Source organism: Halichoerus grypus, chromosome 7, assembly GCF_964656455.1.
Source record: "Halichoerus grypus chromosome 7, mHalGry1.hap1.1, whole genome shotgun sequence".
Lineage (NCBI taxonomy): Eukaryota > Metazoa > Chordata > Mammalia > Carnivora > Phocidae > Halichoerus > Halichoerus grypus.
The window spans coordinates 98223770-98247870 of record NC_135718.1 but is presented as its reverse complement, the minus strand read 5'-3'; the positions used below and the strand labels follow the sequence as shown (position 1 = coordinate 98247870).

Here is a 24101-nt window from a genome sequence, read left to right as displayed (position 1 = left end):
GATTATAAGGGTGCAAATTTGTTTTATTGTTTCACGAATCAATCATGCCAGAGATACTAACATCTTGTTACCATGACCTCTACTTACAAAGAATTTTATTCAGTCAGTCAATTGGCAGTTAAGATTTAGCAAACAATTCAAGTATCATCATAGTCTCTCAATGCTAGTTCTTTCTAGAAAATTCTCCAGTACCAAGCAGGACAGTATTCACTAACCAATAAATAGTGATGCTCAATGGCATAGTGCCTTCTTTTTAGGTATATACATACACCTTATCTATTGACAGCATAACAGCAATGCTTTTAGCAATATAAAATAATTATTATGCACCCACAAAGTTTGTTATTTTACACTTCAAAAATTACCACGAAAAGACTACATATATGTCAAATTTTGCTAAGAAAACAGAAAAATCACAGAAAATTCACCTGACTTCATTGTTGTTCCAAACCCTCACTCTTATGTTGCCAAATGTTTTATGGGAATAGAAGAGTATTCACCTAGACCCACCAGGTGATGTAGCATATAAATAGCAGGCTCTATGGAAGTGCAAGCAGCGATGCTCTATAACTTGGAAAATCAAGATTTAGTTATGATAATGTCATGAACTATTTATTCAATGCTTCTAGTGCTTCTTAAAGAACAATTTCTTTTACTTTTAAGGCTGGTTGTATGTGGCTTTGTCTCCCCTGGGTTAAAACAAAAAATGAGGCTATGCAAAGAAGTCACCACACAGCTAACTAGGAAGGGCAAATATTAAATTAAAAATTCCAACCAGACTAAGCAGACTAAACAATCAGACTAAACAACGATACTGCTAGCAGTCTCAGACATTAAAGGTAGGTAAGATGCACACACATTACATCCTTTTAAAAAATGTATAAACATATAATTTATAATGTGAATAAATGCATTGAGAATTAGTTTTTGTTAACATGAATCAAAATGGACAGTGAATATATGAATACTTCGGGTTGAATTTTAAAAACAACAAAAAAACCCTCAACAACGTGTCAGGAATTGCTAACAGGAAATTTGTACTTCCATCTCCTGAAGCAACCTACCCTATACTTGTTTTCTTCTGAAAGACTCCAGGCTAATCTCCCTAATGACTCAACTCCCACCGAAAGAGAACAATAAACTATAGTTGACCCGACAAAGGTCCACTCGGTTCTAACGTCATGTCCTGCCTCCCAATACATAGGGTCTTTTGTCCTGGACACTAGATTATTTCTATATCTAATTTGGTGGTACTTTATCTGCCTGCTATGGATCTGTCCTCCAATCCCAACTTGCTTCTTGTCCAGGTGAACCTTGTGCATCTTTCTCTTAGAACTGTCACTCCTTTACTGACTTCCAAGTTCCTCTGGTCTCTTCTTTGGTCTCCCCAAAGTGACCATTAACCTAAAATTTCCACTTGTTTCTAATCTATGTATCGCCTCTACTTAGACTAAATAGACCTTGGCATCCTTTAAGGAATTTGTAATCCGGATATTTGGTCTTTGAAAGGTTTGCTTTGCTATGCTGTACACCAGAGTTCTTAGTTCCCAACAATTTTTCTACAGAGGTCAATTTAGCTATAAAGATTCTGAATAGACCTACATAAATTTATAAATCTGGACAATTACTTGTAAATAAGCAGGAATTCACAGATAAGCCATATCGGATACTATCTTAAAGAAACTAAATGCTCATAGTCTGAATGGTCTATTTAATTAAAAACACATGGATCCCTTAGGTGACTCATTTCTCAAGGTGAGACTCCAAAGTGAATTTTGTATGTGCTAATAACCCCATTCAATCCAAAGAAACCACCTTCTCCAATCATATTATTTTATCTAGATTAAAATAAAACCATTCTAAAAAGAGGAAATAAGTCATAAATCAAAATGAACAAAATAATTACAAATTTTCTTTTTTATTTTTTTTAGTAAGCTCCATGCCCAACATAGGGCTCAAACTCATGACCCCAAGATCAAGAGTTACATGCTCCACCGACTGAGCTAGCCAGGCGCCCCAAAATAATTACAAATTTTAATAAGTGCTTTTCAGGAAGTAAACAGGGCTATCTAAAAGATAATACTATTTTAGTAAAGGAGGATGAATATGGCTAGGGTAGTAAGGACACTTGAACTGAGACACAAGGGAAAAGGAGTTGGCTGAGATATGCTAGGGGGAAGAGCTTCTCCGGTGCGGAGAACAGTACGTACAAAGGCTCAGAGTCAGAAACACAGAGGCACAAGAGAATTTGGCACATTCAAGGGAATAAAGGAAACCACTGCAGGTAGAGCATAAGGATCACTGGGAACTAAGAAAGTGCTATGAAGCGAGGTTAGAGAGGTGGGCAAAACCCAGGCCACATAGGCTCTTAGAGATCCACAGTAAAAAGTTCCAATTTTTTTTTTGTAGTTCTACTCCTAAATGCAATTAGAAGTCTTTGAGGGGTTTTAAACAGCAAAGTTATACAATCTGATTTAACACTGTAAGATACTCACCTGCCTGTTGCATGGAGAATAAATGATAAGGGAGCGAGAATAGATGCAGGAAGATCAATTAGCAGACAAGAAATGATGGTGAGATGGAAGAAGAATTTATTTTAGATGCAGAACCAACAGGACTTGCTGATGGACTGAGTGTGGGACATGAAGGAAAGCAAGGAATCAAGAATAACACATAGGCTGTTAAAATAAGCAAATGGGGCAGGTGGTTTTAAATTTACTAAAATATAAAAGGGCCAAGATGGAAGAGGTTAGCAGATGGGAAGTATATGAGGCTAAATTAAGTTTCAGTTCGGACATGTTAAGCTTAAGATATCCAAAGATATCTAAAAAGCAGGGTCAAATGAGCAGCTGGACACAGGAGTCTGTAACTCAAAGTGGAAGATGAGATTGTTGACATACATTTGGAAATCTTCACCTTAGAGGAGCTATTAACAGCTATGTGAATTGATGCAATCTCCCAGGGATACAGAACAGAGAAAAGAGTACAGACTAAGGAGTTCTACTAAAATAGTCAGAAGTAAATAGAACAAGAACTATCAACAGTGATTACTGAAAACCAGCTAGAGTTGGTAATAAGAATAAGTAGGCAAAGTAGTATCACAGATGCCAAGAAAGGAGCGTCAGACTACGTTAAATGCAAATGGATGAAAAAATCTAGTAAGATACTAACAGAAGTCACTGGTGACTTTGACCAAAAGCTTCAGTGGAAACAGAACTGAAAGGCAGATGAGTTGGTTGACAAAGAGATGGAAGGTGGTAAGAAAATGGAGATGGTATGTGAGCACCTCTTGTGAAGACTGATTATGAAAGGAGCAAAGACACAAGGCTGGGGGAGAGTGTGGGGTACTTAAGGGAAGTTTTTTTTTAAGATTTTATTTACTTATTTGTCATAGAGAGAGAGAGAGAGAGAGAGAGCTCGCGAGCGCACAAGCAGAGGGAGTGGCAGGCAGAGGGAGAAGCAGACTCCCCACTGAGCAAGGATCCTGATGCGGGCCTTGATCCCAGGACCCTGGGATCATGACTTGAGCCGAAGGCAGCTGCTTAACCAACTGAGCCACCCGGGCGTCCCAAAGGGAGATTTTTTTAAGAAAGGAGCTAATAACAGAACATATTTGAGGCGGGAAAGGACCAATGCAGTAGAAAAGGCAGTACTAATGATGCAGAGAAGCAAAGTCCCTGAGAATTTGGAAAGGGATGGCAATTGCACTGGCTAGCCTTTGACAGGAATAGACACACTTTTCCCCCAAATGTGTCTGTTTCTATCACGGATGTGAGAATGTCAGGAGATTCAAAGGTAGCAAAGTGAGTGCTTTCCCCCACACACACTGTGTGTGAGAAGGTTATCAGCTGGGTGGTAAGATGAGGGTAAAGGGGAGTGGTAAAAGTCTGAGAGACAAGAAGGTGTTAAACACTTTGTCTAGTTGTTGAGCAACAGTGTTGAAAGACTGCTCTGACACAGTGTTGAGCACCCAATGAAATGTGTGGTTGTGACTTTCTTCACGACTCAGTGACTGAGTTGCAGACTAAGAGAAGGCAAATAATTTGGTTCACAGATGGCATTTTGCCAGGCAAGTTTTCACATTTCCATCATCCCTTTCCTTCACCCCAGCAAAAGTGACAGAGGAAATACAAGGGACAAAAAGGAAACATTTACATTAAGAGGAATCCACAGCAGGGCAAGAAGCATACTTTTTCATTCTATCTCCATGCAAGGGAACAGAGGCACACCTCCAAGGTACTGCGGTTTGGTTCCACAGCACCACAATAAAGCGAATATCCAATAAGGCAAGTAAGATGAATTTTTTGGTTTCCTACTGTGTATAAAAGTTATGTTTACACTATTCTGTGGTCTATTAAGTGTGCAATTGCATGCTGTCTAAAAAACAATATACATACCTTAATTTAAAAATACTTTATTGCTAAAAAAAAAAAAAAGCTAACCATCATCTGGGCTTTCAGTGAGTCATAATCTTTTTGCTGGTGGAGAGTCTTGCCTTGAAGTTTTTGGCGGCTGACTGATCAGGCTGCCGAAGGGTGGATGGCTGTGGCATCAACTGACTCTTTCACTAATGATTTCTCCGTAGCATGTGACCTTATTTAATAGCATTTTACCCACAGTAGAACTTTCAAAATTGGAGTCTATCTTCTCAAAACCCTGCTGCTGCTTTATCAACTAAGCTTATGGAATATCCTAAATCCTTTGTTGTCATTTCAACAGTCCTCACAGCATCTTCACCAGGAGTAGATGCCATCTCAAGAAACACTTTCTTTGCTCATCCATAAGAAGCAACTCCTCATCCGTTTAAGTTTGATCCTGAGATTGTGGCAATTCAGTTCTATCTTCAGGCCCTACTTCTCATGCTACTTCTCTTGCTATTTCCACCCCATCCACAGTTACTTCCTCCACTGAAGTCTTGAATCCCTCAAAGTCATCCACAAGGGTTGGAATCAACTTCTTCCAAACTCCTGTTAACGTTGATATTTTGACCTCTTCCCATGAATCATGAATATTCTTTTTTTTAAGTAGGCTCCACGCCCAGTGTGGGGCCCAATGTGGGGCTTGAACTCACAACCCTGAGATCAAGACCTGATCTGATATCAAGAGTCAGACACTTAACCGACTGAGCCATCCAGGTGCCCTGAATCATGAATATTCTTAATGTCATCTATATGGGGAATCCTTTCCAGAAGGTTTTCAATTTACTTTCCCAGATCCATCGAAGGAATCACTTTCTATGGCAGCTGTAGTCTTACAAAAGGTATTTCTTAAATAAGAAGGCTTGAAAGTCGAAATGACTCCTGGACCCAAGGGCTGCAGAATGGATGTTGTGTTAGCAGGCATAAAAACATTAATCTTGTACATCTCCATCAGAGCTCTTGGGTAACCAGATACACTGTGAATGAGCAGGAATATTTTGAAAGGAATCTTTTTTTCTGAGCAGTAGGTCTTAACAGTGGACTTAATATTCAGTGAACCATGTTGTAAACAGACGTGTTGTCATCCAGGCTTTGTTGTTCCATTTCTAGAGCACAGGCAGAGCAGATTTAGCACAAATCTTAAGGGACCTAGGATTTTCAGAATGGGAAATGCTAGCTTCAAACTTTTCTACTGCAGCTTCCTAATCTCTCTGAGCCTTCACAAAGCTGAAGAGAGTGAGGGCCTTGCTCTGGATTAGGCTTTGGCTTAAGGGAATGTTGTGGTGATTTGATCTTCTATTCAGATCAGTAAAACTTTCTCCATATCAGAGATAAAGCTGTTTCGTTTATCATCCGTGTGTTCACTGGAGTAGCACTTCTGATTTTCCTTCAAGATTTTTCCTTTGCATTCACAAGTTGACTAGCTATTTGGCATAAGAGGCCTAGCTTTCTGTCTATCCAGGCTTTCAGCATGCCTTCCTCACTGAGCTTAATCATTTTTAGTTTTTTATTTAAAGCGAGAAATGTGTGACTTTTCCTTTCACTTGAACACGTAGAGGCCATTTTAGGGTTACTAATTGACCTAATTTCAATATTGTTATATCTCAGGGAATAGGGAGGCCCAAGGAAAGGGAGAGAGAGAGAGAACAGCTGTTCAGTAGAGCACTCAGAACATACACACATTTGCCGAACAAGTTCACTGTCTTATGTAGGTGGCATTTGCAGTGCCCCAAATCAATGACAATAGTAACATCGAAGATCACTGATCACAGATCACCATAACAAATATGATAATAGAGAGAAGGTTTGAAATATTGTGAGAATTACCAAAATGTGACACAGACGTGAAGCGAGCAAACACTGTTGGAAAAATAGTGCCACTAGACTAGCTCAACACAGGGTTGCCACAAAGCTTCAATGTGTAAAAAACAGAATATATGGAAAACACAACAAACTAAAGCACAATAAAATGAGGTATGTTTGTAATAAAAATCATGGCTCTAAGATGATACTCCCCCCCAACCACATGGACAATTCTTACTATCCATAAACCTATCTGAACCTAGAAGTGCAGAAGAGATTGGAAAAACAAAACAAAACAGAAAAAACTCATTAAGTCCTTATTGTTAAAATGTTGTACTCTGGGATAATGAAAGGCTTGTTGTCAAAACAATTCCAGGCATAATCTTTAGATATTACATCTAACATCAAATCATTTTCTTCAATACTGACCCTATCTTCGTAATATGGAAGTATTCTGATTTTCCATAGTGCAGTCAACAAAAATTCTTTCAACCGGTAGAGACCAGTTAAAAATACTTCCTTAACTCCTTTAAAAAAATTACAGGCAAAGGTGCCAAGTAATGATCAAGACAATGACTGCATGATCATCACAAATTTTTTTCTATTTTGATGATTCAAATGACTACTTAATACTTACATTAAATACTGAAAGGGATTTAGCAATCTGAAATGCAATATTAATTGTGTTAAATATCTGTAACAAAAAAGAAAAATGAAACTCTAAACTAAGTACTTTACTCAGAAATGTGTTTAAAAAACAATTGGAATTAGTTAGGATTCAGTGGAACATGAATATAAGCTAGGGAATCTTCTTGCTAAGTTTTCCCAATAACTTATAATTGATCAGAATCTTTAAGAGTATTTCCAAGAATGTTATTACTTTAAAATTCTTTTTTTTTTTTTTTTTACCAATTTTACCTGCTTTGACAAACTTTGGACTGAATCTGTCCCTACTTCCCAAACACTCCAAAATATTTTACTTTCTCATAAGTTGAAATGCTAACTATGTCAATTAGACAGTGGAAAACCTGACTTTAAAGCTCAGCTTTAGCTTATTATTACAGATAAACTGTGCACAAGTCTTAATAGTTACATAACTGACTCTGGCTTCTATTCCCATAGAAACTGAAATGAATTACCAAAAATGGGATATATGATAAAAGAATGCCTAATTTAAAACACCCTGTATTTGGTGATCTGGTATCAGATTTCAGAGAAGCAAGAATAAAGTGACAGCTTGGCAGTTACGCTATTAGGAATTTTTTATAGGCTTTACCTTAGGCTTGCCAGCTGTATCTCTAGTTGCTAATATTTTTTATTATATGTCAAGTAAAATGCCTCTTTAGGAGAACCCAAAGAAAAATATGAATAAAATCTTAGTGGTTATTATAAATACGTGTACACACTTAAAATGTGAAGTAAATTATAGTCCTATCTGCTGAAAATTACTGTTATAAATACTAGTACATTCCATAGTTGGGGAGGGGGGGAGTTGAACATGAGGAGTTTTAATATCGAGAGGAAAACAGTATTTTAACAGAATTTAGGAGTTGATTTTTTTCCACTAATATCAAGTACCTTGTTTTAACAACGACTTGTTAAAACAATTCTTTTTCATGGAAATATAGGAGAAATAAATCTTTTGGTAAATTGTATATGTTGTCAACAAGAGATGTTACCAAATGTACCACAAAGAATGTATTTAAAGTATTTCATGATGTGAAGAAAAATAATAAAAAATATAAATAGAGGAACTGATAATATAGGTACAACCAAGTGTCTAGAAAGACATTTTCGTCTATAATGGCTTATAAAAGTAATCTTTAAGTCAAGTGCATGAAGCTATGTCAAAACACTATCTGCTGGTACCTATATTTTTTAAAGATTTGTCTTAGGTAAACTGAAGATTCTGATATTTGTTAAATTCATGCAAGTTAGGCACACTTGAAGTTTGTGTTTAAGTTACATGTTCACATATTACATGTCACTTTGATTTATTCCAGCAAGAACAAGTTCATGTGATTTAGTATCTTTCAAACCAGCCCACAAAGAAGTATTCATTATCAGAAATCATCAGATGAACCACAGCCTATTGAAAGAGTAGCATCCTCACCAGACTGATGATGCGTATGGCGTCCAGATGCCTCCACAGACAGCCTTTGTTCATTGTCTGGAGAAGACAGCAAAGAAGTAGAATGAGGGCTTTCTGTAGAAGAGGATGTCGAATGAGCCTGAGCTGACACTGCAGCGGACGTAGAAGGCTGAAGAGACTGTTCAGCTGAAGGATCTACTTCCATTGCACTTTCCCCCACTTCCAAATCGGTACTTGACGGGACCGCAGGAAGAGCAGACACATCTGACTGGCTCGTTCCACCTTCAAAAAACACATGGTAGTGCAAATTCAAATACTAACTGCTTTCCAAAACCAGCTACTCTAAAGAGATATGTTCAAGAAATATATGTACACTTGTACATACATGTACACACACAGAAACACATAATTTCAGGATATCAAACACAAACAGTGGTGGTTCGATCCCTTTGAGCAAATAGGCTAACCAAGAGGGGTAAAAACCTATCTACAGAACACTGTTGTTAAAGTAATCAGTCTTTCAAGATCAATATGGTACCTTCATTTAGATAAAGCTAAATAATAGGTTGTAAAATGCCTATATATAAATAATATCTAGTCCCTTTAACTTGAAGATGATGATTCTGATTTAATGACTGGATAATCGGAGAATGGATTTTATTTATTTTTTTTTGAGAGAGAGCATGCACAAGACCGGGGGTGGGAGGGCAAACGGAGAGAGAGAATCTTCAGCAGGCTCCACGGCAAGCACAGAGCCCCACACAGGGCTCATTCTCATGACCCTGAGATCATGACCTGAGCCGAAATCAAGAGTCAGACGCTTAACCGACTGAGCCACCCAGGGGCCCAGGAGAATGAATTTTATTGATGTATTTCCATTCTATAACATAATGTCTTTGGTAAATATATAAGAAAAATTTTATTGGGAAGAGTAAAGTTACAAATAGGTCAGAATAAGATTAAGTTCCTGATTCCTACTTCATTAGCAATAATGTCTTAACCACTAAACTAACATCAGATGCAGTCATGGTTTTAAAAGGCTTGAGTGTCTACTATGTCTTATGCTAGGCTTTGTGCTATCTGCAAAAGAATAATTAGGAATAGTCCATAAACATTAACAATTTTCCCTCAAGTCTAGATGTTATTAAAAGAAAGATGGAATGGACTAATCCAGTTCATGTCTTGCAAAATACAACTATCAGAGATTATGAAGTTTTCTCTTTTAATCACCATGATTTAAATATTTCTTATTTTAAATTTAAGCACAAATTCAACTCTTTTTTTTTTTTTAAAGATTTTTTTTTAAATTTTTATTTATTTGACAGAAACAGCGAGAGAGGGAACACAAGCAGGGGCAGTGGGAGAGGGAGAAGCAGGCCTCCCGCAGAGCAGGGAGCCCGATGCGGGGCTCGATCCCAGGACCTTGGGACCATGACCCGAGCCGAAGGCAGATGCTTAACAACTGAGCCACCCTGGTGCCCCCAAATTCAACAACTCTTAAGCAAATCCACAGTCCAAGGAATTTTTTAAAAAGTTAATTGAAATGAGGAGTTAACAAGAATCATTTATGGAAAAATTCAATATAATTTTTTATTTTGGGTTTTTGAAACAATTAGGAGTTAACTTTTATACTCCTCATTTTTGACAGAGATAAGTAACTTGCCCAAGACCCCAAAGCTAGAAAGTAGTGAACCAAGATATGAAAACAAGTCAGCTAACACTAGAAACAGCAATTAATAACCAATGCCTAAGTAACATAAAGGAGAAACTATTCCATTATATAAAACTTCTTATCTACAGAGTTTTATATATTTCCATTCTCAGAATGCATACAAAAATATATTGGGATATGAGGGAAATATCAGACTTTCTTACTTTTCTTGAGAAAAGCAAAGAATAAGGGCTAGGTCTACTGGAACATGAAGGGACAAATACCCAATACCCTTGGTCCTCTACTGCTTCACACAATATAGTGAAGAACCTATGATTAGTATAGATATAAAATGGTATAAATGGAATGACATAAATAAAACAAACGTCAATAAAACAGCCTTTGCCAGCTTTTGGTTGACTTTAATTAATAAGAAAAATTACCTCTTGGTCGAGATCTTCCTCGTCCTCCATTGCTTTGTGCAACTTCACTTGCTTCTTCAAACCACCTTGATAACATGTCAGACATCCTCTGCATCAGTGACACATTGGGACTTTGCTCACCTATCACAATACAGGTCTTATCAGTGAATCAGTAGTAAGTCAGGATCTTTCATTCACGTAAAAACCCAGATTTTAAGGCCTTTAAAATGAGAGCATTTAAAAAAAAAGAATCAAATTGCCTAAATAAATTCTATGAATGTATAAAAATCTATTAGAGTTATCATCACATTTCATAGTAAATGTCCATGTAAGTGATTCTCCATCTGTATTTTGAGTTCCTTAAGAATAGGATTTACATCTCCTGCATCTTTGTCTATTCTTAGGTACCTCCACACCTCCCACCCTGACCCCAACCCACATCTTTATTTCCACCAGTGCACAGCTAGGAAGGGCTCATGAATTGTAAGTTGAACCGATTAAAAGAAAGGTTTGCCCTCTCACTTAAATTTCCTTAAACTCAGTTTATTTTCACCACACTGTAAGCATATTCCATATATTTGAAATTAACAAAAACCAAAAAGTATTATATTTGTCTCTTCCCTCTACTCCTTTCCTCCTTCAAATATGAGTTTTCTCTTAAGGGAATTATCAAATTAAATATGACATCAAAACTGACAATTCTATTCTACAATCATATAATTTAAAATGCAAATCATTTGTTCTTGGATGTTCTGTGAAAATGGAATTTTACACTTTATTGCCTTTATATAACGTTGCTTTATATTTAAATATATATTATAAGATGATACCAAGGATAATATATTGGGGAATATGCTTTTGATCTTAAAAGAATTCACAAGTCATTAAAGTAAGATTTTGGCTACAGATCAACTATTAAAATACACACAGATTAATTCCATTTTAAAAGTGTACCATTTTAAAAGTGTACCATCTTAAAGCTCCCAAGGTAGTTTCTTATGCTTGTCAAAGGCACTTGATAAAAGGAAAAAAAATTTTTTACCTATTATAAAACTCTTGGGTTAGAAATTGAAGTTTTCATTTCTCTTTATATCTAATAGGCAAAATTTAAGAAGTCTGATGATGTCCAGTGTTTTATATGGCAATGGGCATTCTCATACTTCCAGCAGGAATGTAAAGTAGTGCATTCATTTTGGAGGGTAATTTGATAGCTATCAAAATTAAAATGCACTATCCAGTGAACCAGTCGTTCATCCCACTTTTAGGAATTTATCCTCAGATACACTTGCACAAGCATGGTAAGATATATGTACAAGGATATTTGTTTCAGCATCACTTATAATAGCAAAAAAAAAAAAAAAACAAAAAAAGAAACAAATTAAAAGATTAATTTTTTAAATTTCATATTAGAAAAGGCTGACCAAAGTAGAGTTACCATCTCGTTCTCGTTCACTCTCAGGCCTCGCTCGGGGTCCAGTATCTGACCAATCACCACGAAGTCTCAAACGCTTCACTGGAGGCTGTCGTAACTAAAAGATGAAGAGAAAACTCATTTGCTCAAGTCTTAAAGCATGATTTAAGTCTAACAGATTCTTTCCATGCCCTTGCTTTCTTTATTGAGTATGCAAAAGAGATCCTAGGTCAAAATATGAAAGACAGCTCTTATAATGATGGTTATCTATTGATGGTACAGCCTACCCTTAACATTTTCACCCTAAAGAGTCTGAATGTAACTTTGAAATCATGTACATGTGACTTCTAATCACTTTACAGCTGACAACAGGAAAGTTATTTAACCACAATGAGCTTGAGTTTTCTATTACGATGATACATGTAGTCTAAAGTAAAGTACCTACACACCTGACAATAGGAATTATCACTATTTTATTATTATTGACAGTTTACTCTCTGGGTCCCCCTATCCACTGCAACCCTTCACTACTCACCTCAGGGTCTCTACTCTACCTCGTTTCCCTCATTCTTGGCTAATAACTCTTCCTCCTACTTCAGAGAAAATAAAGTCAGTCCTGCAGAAATGATAGCAATTTCTTCATCTGCGTTTTACAAACTTATCGATAATCTACAACTTCTTAATTCCTTCTAACCTTTCTCAGAAGATATATTATTTTGTTTAAGCTTAATCTCTCCACTGTGCTTTTTATTTTATTCCTTCAGTTACTCAAGCACCTTGCTTTGACAATTACTCTTTCCCATACATACATTCATTTCCTCTCTCATTTCTTCCTTACAATATGCTGAAGGTTCTTACCATTTTGAACAAACAAAACACCTCAATTTTATACTTCTATCCAGCTATACTCTTTTCCCACATTTTCTGAAGCTTTATTGTCAAGCTTCTTGAAAAGAAGTCTATATTTAGTCCACCTTTATCTACCATTCCTCCCTCAGTTTACTGTAGTCACCTTACCTTCCCATCTTTCCACCAAATTCATTCTTGCCAATGTCACCAATGAGTGATCAATGGCTAAGTTCACTGATCAGTAATAAAATGATAAATAGTCAATTGCCAATTCAAATGGCACCTTTCACAACTTATTTCATTTGATGTCTATGGCACTTGACACTCTTGATCATTCTCTGTAACTTTTATATTTTTAACATTTTTTATTGAGATAACACACATACCATAATATTCACCCTTTTGAAGTATGTCAGTCAGTGGTGCATATGCACAAAGCTGTGCAACCATTTGTACCACCACTAATTCCAGAACATTTTCATCACCTCAAAGAGAAATCCTATAGCTGTGAGCAGCTGCTCCCCACTTCTCCTGCCACTCGGCTCCTGGTGACCACTAATCTACTTTCTATCTCTAGGGATATGCCCATTCTGGACATTTCATATAAATGGGATAGTATGTGGCCCTTTCTACCTGGCTTCTTTCACATGGCATAATATTTTCAAAGTTCATCCATGTTGCACCATGTATCAGTATTTCATTTCTTTTTATGGCTCAATAATATTCCATTATTTGGATATACCATATTTTGTTTATTCATTCATCAGTCTATGAACACTGAGTTGTTTCCACTTTTTGGCTGTTGTGAATAATGCTGCTATGATCATATGTGCAAGTTTTTATGGGGACATATGTTTTCAGTTCTCTTCAGTATATATCTAGAAATGGAATTGCTGGATCATATGATAATTCTATGTTTAACTTTTGAGGAACTGCCAAACTGTTTTCCAAAGCAGCTGCACCATTTTACATTCCTACCAGCAATGTGTGAAAGCTCCAATTTCTCCACATCTTCATCAACACTGTTATTGACTTTTTTTATTTTAGCCAACCTAGTAAGTGCGAAGTGGCACCTCACTGTGGTTTCGATATATTTTGGTTACTAGATTCTAAATCATAAATCAAATACATGATATACAAACATTTTTTCCCATTTTGTGGATCACTCCCTTTATTTTTATTTTTAACATAACATTCATTGATTTTTTTTTCTGACAATTAAGCAGATTTTGATAGAAACTTGGTGACAGCTTAGCTGCAAATTTTCTGTTTTCTCCTGGAAACCATACTGAGCAACAAGATGCAAAAAAAAAAATCTCTACACCCTCAGCAAAGAAGACAGAAAAAAACCCTTAAAATTCCCTAAGTATGTAAATATGGCTAGATGCAACAAAGAAGAGCAAAATCTGCACAGGAAGCCACAAGTGTGATACGGAATGATCAGAAGATTAGAGAAAGCCTAGTTGTGGCAGCTGTCCACAATCTTAGACAAACAATCATTTCCAGAAACAGAGGGCCTCCCTCTGTATGTGAACTATATTTAGAATAGAAAAGAGCCCTGCTCCATAGTTATGAGAGGAATTTTATATTATACAAGCGAAGAACTAGTTTTATAACCTCAGCAACTATTTCTGGAACAAGATCTTCAAGTTAAAAACAGGCCCAAGTTTGAGTTTTTGAGACAGGCAAAATAACCTAGCCAAGAATACTGAAAATGCCACAAGCAGTAATTCATTCAACAAAGGCTTTTCTGAGCACCTTCTATGTATCAGGCACTACTCTAGGTACTGGGAAAAAATCAATGGATAAATCATGCAAAAACCCCAATGTCCCAGAGTTTATAAACTAGTGGAGTAGATGAACAATACATGATAAAAAAGTAAAATATACAAAGAAAGTGTTAAGTGTTATGGGAAAAAAAACTAAGTAGACAAAGAAGATGGACAGTACCAGGGAGTTAAGGGCTGCGATTTTAAACAGGGTGGTGAAGTAGGGCCTCACTGAGAACACGACAAGGGCGAAGATCTAAAATAGGGAAGAGAAGATGAAATCCAGATATGTGGGAAGACCATTTCATATGCAGTAAATGCAAAAGCCATAAGGGAGAAGCATGTTCAGGCTGCCTGAATAAGTCAGTAGAGGTGGCCAGAGCAGAGTACAGAAGTACTGAGAAAACAGTAGAAGTCACCAGAACCACATGATATAAGCTCTTGAATCCACTGCTGGGACCTTAGTTTTGCTTTGAGGAGATGGAGAGCCACTTGGGAGTGTTGATCAGAAGAGAAGCATAATTTGACTTGGTTTTAAAGGATCACTGGGCTGCTATGTAGCTAAAGGACTGTGGCGCCAGAGGGTGAAAGTAGGGGTACTGGTTAAAAGCTACCACAATAATCTAGGACAGACAGTGAGGCCTTGGATCAGGGTAGTAGAGGTAGTCAGAATGGGAAGTAGTACTACAGATCTGGGATATGTATTTTTGGGACAAACCATGGGGACAGGAGAAAATGAGAGACTGGATTCAACAAAGTAGTCCAATAATGGAGTGGGGCAGGTGGGGAAAATGTCAAATAGATATTAGAGGAAAAGGAAGACAGCAAAGACAATTAAAAAAAAAAAAAAGGAATACAAAAATAAAAATGAGAAGTAAAAAAAATTGAATAAGAAAAAATACTAAAGAAGGGAAAAATGAAAGAGAAATTCTTAGAGGATTAAGAATTAAGAAAATATAAAAATATTTATTAAGAATTCGGAAAATATAAAAATATCATTAAAACATAAAAAAATCACTATGTGAAACTGATTTCTATCTTAAAATCCTGTTCAATCATTTCTTACATTTCTAATCAAAATACGTTATTCCTTCCTTTGCTCTACTTATATAGAACAAAACTCTTATATATAATTCTATTAAGTTTTACATATTCATTTATTTATATCTCTATTTCCACTAAACCGTAAATTCCTGAGTGAGAGGCCATGTCTTTGTCACAGTCATCCTTGAGTTTCTTAAGTTTCTACAGGATCTAGTGTAAGTAGGTGCCCAATAAATATTTGGTGAGTTGAGTGTGTCTGAACACTACTGTCAAGGATTTAGCATAAAACACTGAAGAAAAGGTGGTAAGCTTAAGAAGGGGACAGACTACTAATTTCTTCTTCTATATACACCTGTGAATTGGTTGGTTTATTATACTAAGCATGATTTATTTTTATAATTTTAATCCATTTTCAGAATTATTTTTCTTAATTTAGTTAATTCAACAAAGAATACTAAGAAAACCATATTTAGGATATAACCAAGTGATCATGACTCAGCCTCATTCACTCTGATGCAAACACATTTTGGCTAAGTACTCTATGGTATAAAAGTTGGTTGGCCCACTTAAACTGTTTCTGCATTTCCGACTTTCATTATGTAAGAGTCACAGAGCTGGACTGTACACTGGAGCACATATCTCAAGAGGAATTACGTAGCAGCAACAAAATGAAAGAGCAGATCTCATGTTTTCAGTAAGACCAATAAACTCAAAATAGCTTTCATTAGCCAGCATACCCTTTTCTTTGTCAATATCCTAATTCACTTAAAATACACTGGCACATTTAAAATCCCAAAAAATATTTATAAAGTTATCCTGATTTTCCCCTAATTTTATAGCCATCTAAACATGCAATCATAAGAACTGGATATACTTTTGGATATCACACGAATTAGAAAATTGTTTTTCTTTATTAACTTTAAAATATGTTCACTAATAGGAGTTGGTCCAATACCAAAAAGTCACTAATAATTAATAAAACAACAGTAATTTAAAAAACATTTACAAGCTAAACAGTAGAGTGATTAAACATAGGACATTAAAAAAAAAAAAGCCAAAGTGAAAAATATTTTGGAGAAAGAAGCTAAATGGGTTAAAACAAATATTTTTCTATTGCTGCATACTTCAAGGATATATTATTTCTGGTTTTTACCTTTTATAAATAAGAAGATGGTTGGCTACTTTATTTTTTTAAATATTTTATTTTTAAGTAATCTCTATACCTATACTATGTGGGACTTGAACCCACAACACCAAGATCAAGAGTCATATGTACTGACTGAGCCTACAAGGCGCCCCAATGGTTCACTATTTTAGAGTCACCTAATTTTCAATATATAATATTATGTGTATATGGATCTATATATAATAGATATGAAATGTGATATATATAACTTCAATAAGGCTAAATGTTTATGTTCACCAACAGGATTTTACCTATTACCATTTACTATTCATATGTCGACAGCAATTCCCTCCTCTCCCCATTATGTGTGTGTGTGTGTGTGTGTGTGTATGTGAGTATATGTGTACTTTAACTTACCTTATTCTCACTTATTTATATGCATTTTGTAAAATGCACTTAGGGATGTAGGTTACTAGTTCTTAACTGTGACAGAGAAGCATGATCAGGAGAGAAGGGGATTGCTGTCCACATTTGAATAGTAAATGGTAACAGATAACACTCCTACTGGTGTATAAACATAAACATTTAGTCTCTTGGGAGTTTATACATCCCACTTTTTATTATTTTAATTGTTTTTTCTACAACTGGTAGAACTATTGATATTTCTTGCTTACTGCTGTGCATCCATAAAGTTAAAGAAACATTTTGCTATTAAATATTTTCTCTTTAAAAATACTTCACAACACTTTTTTCTAGAGCCTTATCCTTAATTATTAGCCCCTGTTCTTTCACATATACTCCATGTCCTTTTACAAAACCTAGAGTATAAATACCCTGAAAATCAATTCTATTTTTTGAAGCCCTTCAGGCCTCAGGAGTCACTGAATTAATGTTTTCTGAACTGAATGAAGAATATGGTTTTGGGTCAACTTACCTCTTCTCTTCTTTCTTCTGCAGAAGGAGTTTTAAGTTCTCGTGCTGTATCATCTTTTGGGTCAAAAAGATATATGTAATCTGAAGAGTAACTAACAAGAATCTCTTGGCCGTCCTCACTGTAACACAGGGATGTCACCCTGCAGGACTTATTATTAAGATGGGAAGGGATGAAACGGGCAACCATTCCAGTAGTTCCTCGACCTGCATAATTCCCTAAATAAGAAAACAGGAAGTCATATAAATTTTTTAAGAAAAACATTTTAAAAACTCTTAATACGAATTATGAGATATGTGATTTAATGTAGCAATATAAATTCCAAACTATCATATTCTATTTCTAGAAGAGGCTCTTTTCTCAACAGTCTGATTTTATAACAAAATAATAAAGAATATAGTATAAAGGCTACATAGCTCCAAAAAAAATTTCCTGAGTGGCTGGAATTACATAGATTATATAAATGTTTTACAGATTAATAAATGTTTTATTAGAAATAGGAGTTATTTAATCAATTAAAATGATTTGTGATTATAGTTACACTAAATCATCTTCCAAAAATTTTCACCCAATGAAGATAATATAATTTTTATAATATAAACAGGTGAGCTTATATTTATTATTAGCATACTAGATAAAATAGTGCATTTTTCCTTTAAAATGATTTACTTTTTGCTTTAGGTTAAAAAAATTTTTTTTTAGTTTATTTATTTTTCTTAGTAATCTCTATATTCAACGTGGGGCTCGAATTCATGACCCTGAGATCAAGAGGTGCATACTCTTCTGACTGAGCCAGCCAGGCACCCTTATGTTTTTGAAAGATTTTTGATTGTCATGAAATTTTCCTCTTATAAAACAACAGAGTGGGGACAGTATTCCAACTTTAATTAATTTTGGCAGTCATCAATATAATATAATAGGGAGGGGTCCAATTGGCATTTTGTGCCCCTGGAGGTCTGGGAATGCTAAATTCTAAGAGTCTCACAAAACTGTATAATACTGCACAAGGAGATCTTGTCCTGCCCAAAACATCAATTGTGTCCCATCTGTTGAAAAAGAATAATTTAGCCTATAATTTCATCTTATATTACTACTGTTTCCCCTAAAAGCACATATCCAAATCAATAAGATTTCTCATAGTTCCAAAAAACAAAACAATAAAACACCTAGTCTTCCTTTTTATTTTAATCTTTTTTTTTTCTTTTTAAGAGAGAGAGTATGCACATGAGTGAGGGGAGGGCAGAGGGAGAGGGAGAGAGAGAATCTCCATGCCCAGCGTGAAGCCCAACTCAGGGCTCGATCTCATGACCCTGAGATCATGATGTGAACTGAAATCAAAAGTTGGATGACCAAATGATTGAGCCACCCAGGCACCCCCAACCTAGTCTTCCCATTTCAATAATTTATGTCCATTTTTACTGGAAATAAATAGACACTGAGATTGACATTGTTAGTTTCTGGCCAAGTCCACTTTTATTTTTAGCAATATAAAACATGTGAAAATGTATAAATGTATGTATATTTGGTGGGTGTATGGGTATATAATCCTGGCCTTCCATTACTGAGAAAATGCTAATAAGCTGGCTTTAAATTGAATATTTCAGAGGTGGTTTCACCCCATAATGGATGAGGAGCAAATGAGGAGTTCAAGAGAGATTCAACTTCAGTGCTGCAGCATCACTAATAGTACTTAACTGGGCATAAACAAATGCTGTACATGAACATGTACCCAAGTCACTGTTCTTCCCTAACTTTCCTCTCTACCACAAAGAGAAATTAGGAAAGCCAAGTGTTGTGAGCTGATAGTGTCCCCTCCCTCCCCAAGTTCATGTCCATCTGGAACTCAGAATGATTCTGGAATATTAGGAAATAGGGTCTTTGCAGATGTAATAAGGTCATACTGCATTAGGGTGGGCCCTAGATCCAATATGATTGGTGTCCTAATAAGAAGAGGAAAATGTGGATTCAGATATACACAGGGGAGGATGGCATGCACCTGTGGAAGCAGACAGTGAAAGGAAACATTTAAAAGCCAAAACTGGGGGTGCCTGAGTGGCTAAGTTGGTTGGGCATCTATCTGCCTTTGGCTCGGGCCCTGATCTCAAGGTCCTGGGATCGAGCCTTACGATGAGCTCTCTGCTCAGCGGGGAGTCTACTTCTCCCTCTCACTCTCCCTCTGTGCTCTCTCTCTCTCTAATAAATAAATAAATAAATCTTTTTAAAAAATAAATAAAAAAATAATAATTAATCAATTAATTAATTAAAAGCCAAAACTGCCAGCAACCACCAGAAGCTAGAAGAGAAGCATGCAAGAGTCTTCCTGAGAGCTGCCAACAGAAAACCTGTAACACCCTGATTTTAGACATCTAACCCCCAGAAATGTGAGAATCAATTTCTGTTATCTTAAGCCACCCAATTTGTGGTAATTTATTATGACAGTCCTAGGAAACTAATACATCAACTGTCACAACTTTTTAAAGTGATAAACTGCAAAAGTATCACCTTGATAGGGCCATAAAAACTTGGTAAAATGCTATTTTTATGTATGTATGCTACATGCCCAGCATGGAGTCCAACTCGGGGCTTGAACTCACGACCCTGAGATCAAGACCTGAGCTGAGATCAAGAGTCAGATGCTTCGGACACCTGGGTGGCTCAGTCAGTTAAGCATCAGCCTTTGGATCAGGTCCTGCATCGGGCTCCTTGCTCGGCGGGGAGCCTGCTTCTCCCTCTGTCTGCTGCTCCCCCTGCTTGTGCTCTCTCTCTCCCTCTCTGACATAATAAATAAATAAAATCTTAAAAAAAAAAAAAAAGTCAGATGCTTAACTGACTGAGATACCCAAGTGCCCTAGTAAAATGCTATTTCTTATAATAATCCATATTGTTTAAATACTTACTGAATTTATTTTAAATATTTACTGAATTTTATGAAACTAATGAAATTTTTGAACTGCAAATATGTCATAAGATTTATTCTTTGAACTGAGAGAATCGTATATTTTCTCTAATATACAGCTTTTCACCTGTGGCTCTTGTGCCCAGCATTCGCCGATCATATATTCGTACTGAGCTATCTGAACAACCAACAGCAAGATAATATGGTATTGGTGGACAAATAGCTACAGATGTGGCAGCACGTCGGCAGTTAATTAAAATATCCTATAAAAGATAAAACACCAGTTACACAAAGCATTGCCATAGAGAGGTTACTCTAAAGATTTAAAACATTGAAATATTTTAACATTTAAAACATTTTCCTTCTAATTAGAAGAAAATAACCTTTTTCAGAAATCCTAACTCAGTATGATAATGAGAAGGGAAAACAACATGGTTTTCTTTTAATTTATTTTTCAGATTTCTATCACTGTTTCCAACAAATTCAGCTTCTGTGAGGCCAAAATAAATAAACTCAGTCAATATTCCTCCTCGGAAGTTTATTCCTCTAAGGGAAATTCTTTTTTTCTTTACAGTTTGCTACACAACTTCAACACTGACTTCTAATACAATATTATACATTTTCCTTATAAACCAATCAAAATAAAAAATACATACGGAAATATTAATTTAATTAGCGGTTGAAAAAACAGTATTTGAGTAATGCAAATTGCATTTTGAAGAGAAAAAATAGAAATCACTCCCAAATATAAGACTAAAACACTGAGTAATTATGCTAGATCAGCAAAATTTAATACAATCAAATTCACCCATAATCTTATAACCCAGAGATAACTTACTGTCCAATTTTAATTATAATCTTAATTTTTTGTCATTTATATAAAAATTTAATACTTACATCTTTACAATCTTCTTTTGTGCAGCTAGTTTTGATGCGTGTATCAAACCACCGAACAGTTCCATCTTCACCACAAGAGAGAAAAGTATATGGGTCATTGGGTACAGTCATAATCTGTAGATGAAAACGAAAGCACAGGTAATGCTATTAAACTTTTAAACAGATGGCTTTGAAAGACATTACTATTATTTTATAAAATAAAATAAAGAATAAAGAAGTAAAATTGTTTTTATATTCATAGACGATTTGATCATCTAAAAAGAAAATTCTATGTAATTAATTTTTAAAATATTTATTAGAATAAGTGAATTTAGAAACGTTGCAGGATACAAGGTCAGTATATAAAAATCAATTTTATGTCTATATACTAGCAACAAAACCATTAGAAGTTGAAAATTTAAAAATAATAACATTTACAATAACATGAAAAATATAAAATGCTTAAGGATATATAAGACATATAACACTGAAAATTATAAAACATTACTGAATAAAATTAAAGTCCTAAATAACAGGAGATAAACTGTGTTCATGGATTGGGAGATTTAATATTGTCAATTCTCCCTAAATTGATACACAGATTTCAAATAAATTCCAGCAAGATTTTTGGTACAAATGACAATTTGATTATCAAATTCATGTGGAAATACAAAAGACCTAAAATACCTTAGGTAATGTTGCAAAAGAAGAACAAAGGACTTACACTACTGGCTTCAAGAGTTACTATAAAGCTATAGTAATTAAAATAGTGTGATAGAGGCTTAATGATAAATCACTGGAAAAGAATAGGTACTGACCAAAAATAGATGAAAATACATATGGCCAAATGATTTATGATGGTGCAAAGAAAATTCAGTGGAGAAAGAACAGTGTCAGACAACTGGATATCCATATGCAAAATAATGAACTTTCAAGCAGTACTTCATACTTTCTTTAAAAATTAACACAACAGGGGCGCCTGGGTGGCTCAGTCGGTTAAGCGGCTGCCTTCGGCTCAGATCATGATCTCAGGGTCCTGGGATCGAGCCCCATGTTGGGCTCCTTGCTCAGCGGGGAGCCTGCTTCTCCCTCTGCCTGCCATTCCCCCTGCTTGTGCTTGCTCTCTGTCTCTCTCTCTCTCTCTCTTGCTATCTGTGTCAAATAAATGAATAAAAAACCTTTAAAAAAAAATTAACACAACATGAAAAACTAATGATGTATGGTGATTAACATAACATAATAAAATAAAATAAAAATAATAAAGGGTAAAAAAAAATTAACACAACATGGATCATTGATCTAAGTGTAAAACATAAAACTATAAAACTTCTAGGAAAAAAATCTTTGTGACTTCTGGTTAAACAAAGATTTTTAGATATAACATTGGTCCATAAAAACAAAGAACTTTGATAAAATGGGCTTCCTGAAAATTAAGAACCTCTTTTGGAAGGACGTTAAGAATATGAGAAGACAAGCCACTGACTAGGAGGAAAAAATTATAAATCAATACCTGAAAAATATTCAAAACATATTTTAAAAATCCCTCAAAACTCAATAATGAGAAATAATCCCTCAAAACAGACAATTCACCAAATACATAAAGATGATAAACAAGTACATAAAAAGTATGCTCAACATCATTAGATAATGGGGAAATGAAAGTTAATAACACAAGAGATTCCATTATATATCTATTAGGATATCTAAAATAAAAAAGATTGACCATAGCAACTGTTAAAAGGATGCAGAACAACTGGAACTGTCAGGCACTGCTTATAGAAATGGAAAATGATACAACCACTCTGGAAAACAGTTCAGCAGTTTCTTAAAAAGTTACACTTATACTTCTAATATAACTCAGTCATACCATTCCTAGGTGTTTACCAAAGAGAAATGAAAGTACATGTCCATACAAAGACATTTATACAAATATTCAAAATAGCTTTATTTGTAAAAGTCCAAAACTAGAAACAACCCAAATATTTATCCAAAGATGAAATATAAAGAAACTGTGATGTATCTCTATAAAGGAATACAACTCAGAAATAAAAAGTTAGTTACTGATACTCTAAACAACATGAATGAATCTCAAACATGAGTATTATGCTAAGTGAAAAAAATCAGACCAAAGGAAGAATACATATAGTTTGATTACATAATCTCATTCATATATAATTCCACAAAAAATATAAATGAATCTACAGTAATTAAAAGATCAGTCATTTCCCAAGGATGTGGGGGTAAGTAGGGACAAGAGAGAGGGAAGAAAAAAGGGAATAAGGAAATTCTTGGATATAATGGATATATCCATTATCTTGATTATGGAAATGATTTCAAGGGACAATAAATTGTCAAAACTTACCAAACTGTGTATTTTAAATGTATGCAGTTTATGATATGTCAATTAAACATCAATAAAGAACTTTCTAGGGGCGCCTGGGTGGCTCAGATGGTTAAGCGTCTGCCTTCGGCTCAGGTCATGATCCCAGGGTCCTGGGATCGAGTCCCACATCAGGCTCCTGACTCAGCGGGGAGTCTGCTTCTTCCTCTCCCTCTGCCTCTCCCACTGCTCATGCTCTCTCTCTCTCTCTCTCTCTGTATCTCTGTGTCTCAAATGAATAAATAAAATCTTTAAAATAAAAAAATAAAAAAAAAAAAAAAGAACTTTCTAAATTCAACATCCATTCAGAAGGGATTAGGAACAGAAGGGAATTTCCTTAATCTGATAAAAAAGCATCTATGAAAAATACTTTTGCAAATATGAGACCTAATGGGAAAATGGGAAAACCTTTCCCTGTGAGATCAGGAACTAA

General features: G+C 35.3%; 1 protein-coding gene across 4 annotated transcripts in view; it reads right to left on the bottom strand.

The window, feature by feature from the left end:
* Nucleotides 1-24101, bottom strand: part of DCAF6 (DDB1 and CUL4 associated factor 6) — a 133384-nt gene that overhangs the window by 60206 nt on the left and 49077 nt on the right. For all 4 annotated transcript variants that reach the window (XM_078077923.1, XM_036076763.2, XM_036076767.2 and 1 more), the window contains exons 5-10: nucleotides 21310-21423; nucleotides 20540-20675; nucleotides 17520-17734; nucleotides 11822-11915; nucleotides 10408-10527; nucleotides 8335-8595 (exon numbers count right to left, since the gene is read on the bottom strand). In XM_078077923.1, the coding sequence (XP_077934049.1) occupies nucleotides 8335-8595; nucleotides 10408-10527; nucleotides 11822-11915; nucleotides 17520-17734; nucleotides 20540-20675; nucleotides 21310-21420 (937 nt within the window). In that variant the 5' untranslated portion in view covers nucleotides 21421-21423. The remainder of the gene's footprint in view (nucleotides 1-8334; nucleotides 8596-10407; nucleotides 10528-11821; nucleotides 11916-17519; nucleotides 17735-20539; nucleotides 20676-21309; nucleotides 21424-24101) is intronic.